At 36.8% G+C, this 1303-nt stretch overlaps 1 protein-coding gene across 1 annotated transcript in view; it reads right to left on the reverse strand.

Annotated features, from left to right (window-relative positions):
• Positions 1–766, reverse strand: part of LOC106534679 (X-ray repair cross-complementing protein 6) — a gene marked incomplete at its 3' end in the record, with an annotated part of 9169 nt that extends 8403 nt beyond the window's left edge. The window contains 1 exon segment of the mRNA XM_014031385.1: positions 402–766. Coding sequence (XP_013886839.1) covers positions 402–474 — 73 coding nt within the window.
• Between the last annotated feature and the right edge of the window lie 537 nt (positions 767–1303).

Genomic DNA, 1303 nt, shown 5'->3' on the forward strand with positions numbered 1-1303 from the left:
CAATAATCTGAAAATATAATTAGGTCATTTTGACCTAATTTGACTTAATCCTCATTTCGATATGATGGCTCACATATTTCACCATTTTTTGTCAAAAAATTAGTTCAGCTGAATGTTTTGTTTTCATGGCATCATGTGAAGCATGAGGACACAGCAGCAGTTCTTCTATGAGAATTTGGACTTCAAAATAAACTTATAATTTGAGTATAATTACTTTATAATGTGTTAATTTAATTGTCATTTTGACAAACTGTGGAGATCCTGAGGTGATGAACAGGATGCAGCCTAGTGTTAATCTGGCCCTGACCTCTGATAACCTTGGTTCTGTTTACATTTCTTTAGTTAAAACATGAAAACACAGTTGTACTGGAGCTGCACACACACCAGTGTTCCCATCTTACCTGCAGCCAGTTCTGCCTCTCCTGCCTCCTCCTCCTCCTCCTCATTGTGGTAGTAAGCGTCCCACTCTGCCATGTTTACTGCAGCAGGAACACGAACCTGCTGTTAGATCAGTTTGGACCCAGACTCAAGCCTCAAAGTCTGAAACGAACTTTAACGCAGGTATTAGCATTAGCCGTTTAGCTTGTTGTTAGCCTCCTTCCTTTAGATGCTAGTTTCTTGGCAGCTTAAATCGTCATTCCGTGTTTGTGATAAAGCGTCCAAACTGTTAAAAGCACACCTGAAAAACAAAGTGAAGCCGAGCTGAGTTCACCTCTCTGCAGCTGCAGGAACAAGTGGAACAAGCCTGCTCTGAGCGCGCTCAGGTTCGTCACGTGAACGAGCTTCTACGGAAAGTCTAAGGTGCCAAAATGTGCGATACGTGATGCAGCTGCTTTTCCCTGTGATTCTGGCAGCACCAATCAGGTATATTTACAATGTAAATAACAACAAACTGAGGAAACTATTTTACACACATACTTTCAATTCACTGATATTTTTGTGCACTGTGGATTAAAAAAACAGGCTGAACTGATAAATAATGATTTATGTTTACAGTGTGTTTGGCTTCATAGAGCAGTCCTGGTCCTGGAGGGTATGGAGGACCAAAACTGACATAATTATAAATAAAAGCAGGAATATATAAATGAACCATTAAATAAATAAATACACTTAAAATGCACCAATTCAATTAAAAAAGAACTTCATGTTTTGTAATTTAATTCTCATTTAATTGATTTTTTAACACACTTCAAATTTGACTGTTTTTTTAAATATATATTTTCAATTTTACTTTTTACTTGTACATACATTTGTCTCTTAAATGTTTAAATTGAAATATTTTTATAGTTTTGTCCCACAAGTC

Source organism: Austrofundulus limnaeus, unplaced genomic scaffold, assembly GCF_001266775.1.
Source record: "Austrofundulus limnaeus strain Quisiro unplaced genomic scaffold, Austrofundulus_limnaeus-1.0 Scaffold1243, whole genome shotgun sequence".
In the NCBI taxonomy this organism is placed as follows: Eukaryota; Metazoa; Chordata; class Actinopteri; order Cyprinodontiformes; family Rivulidae; genus Austrofundulus; species Austrofundulus limnaeus.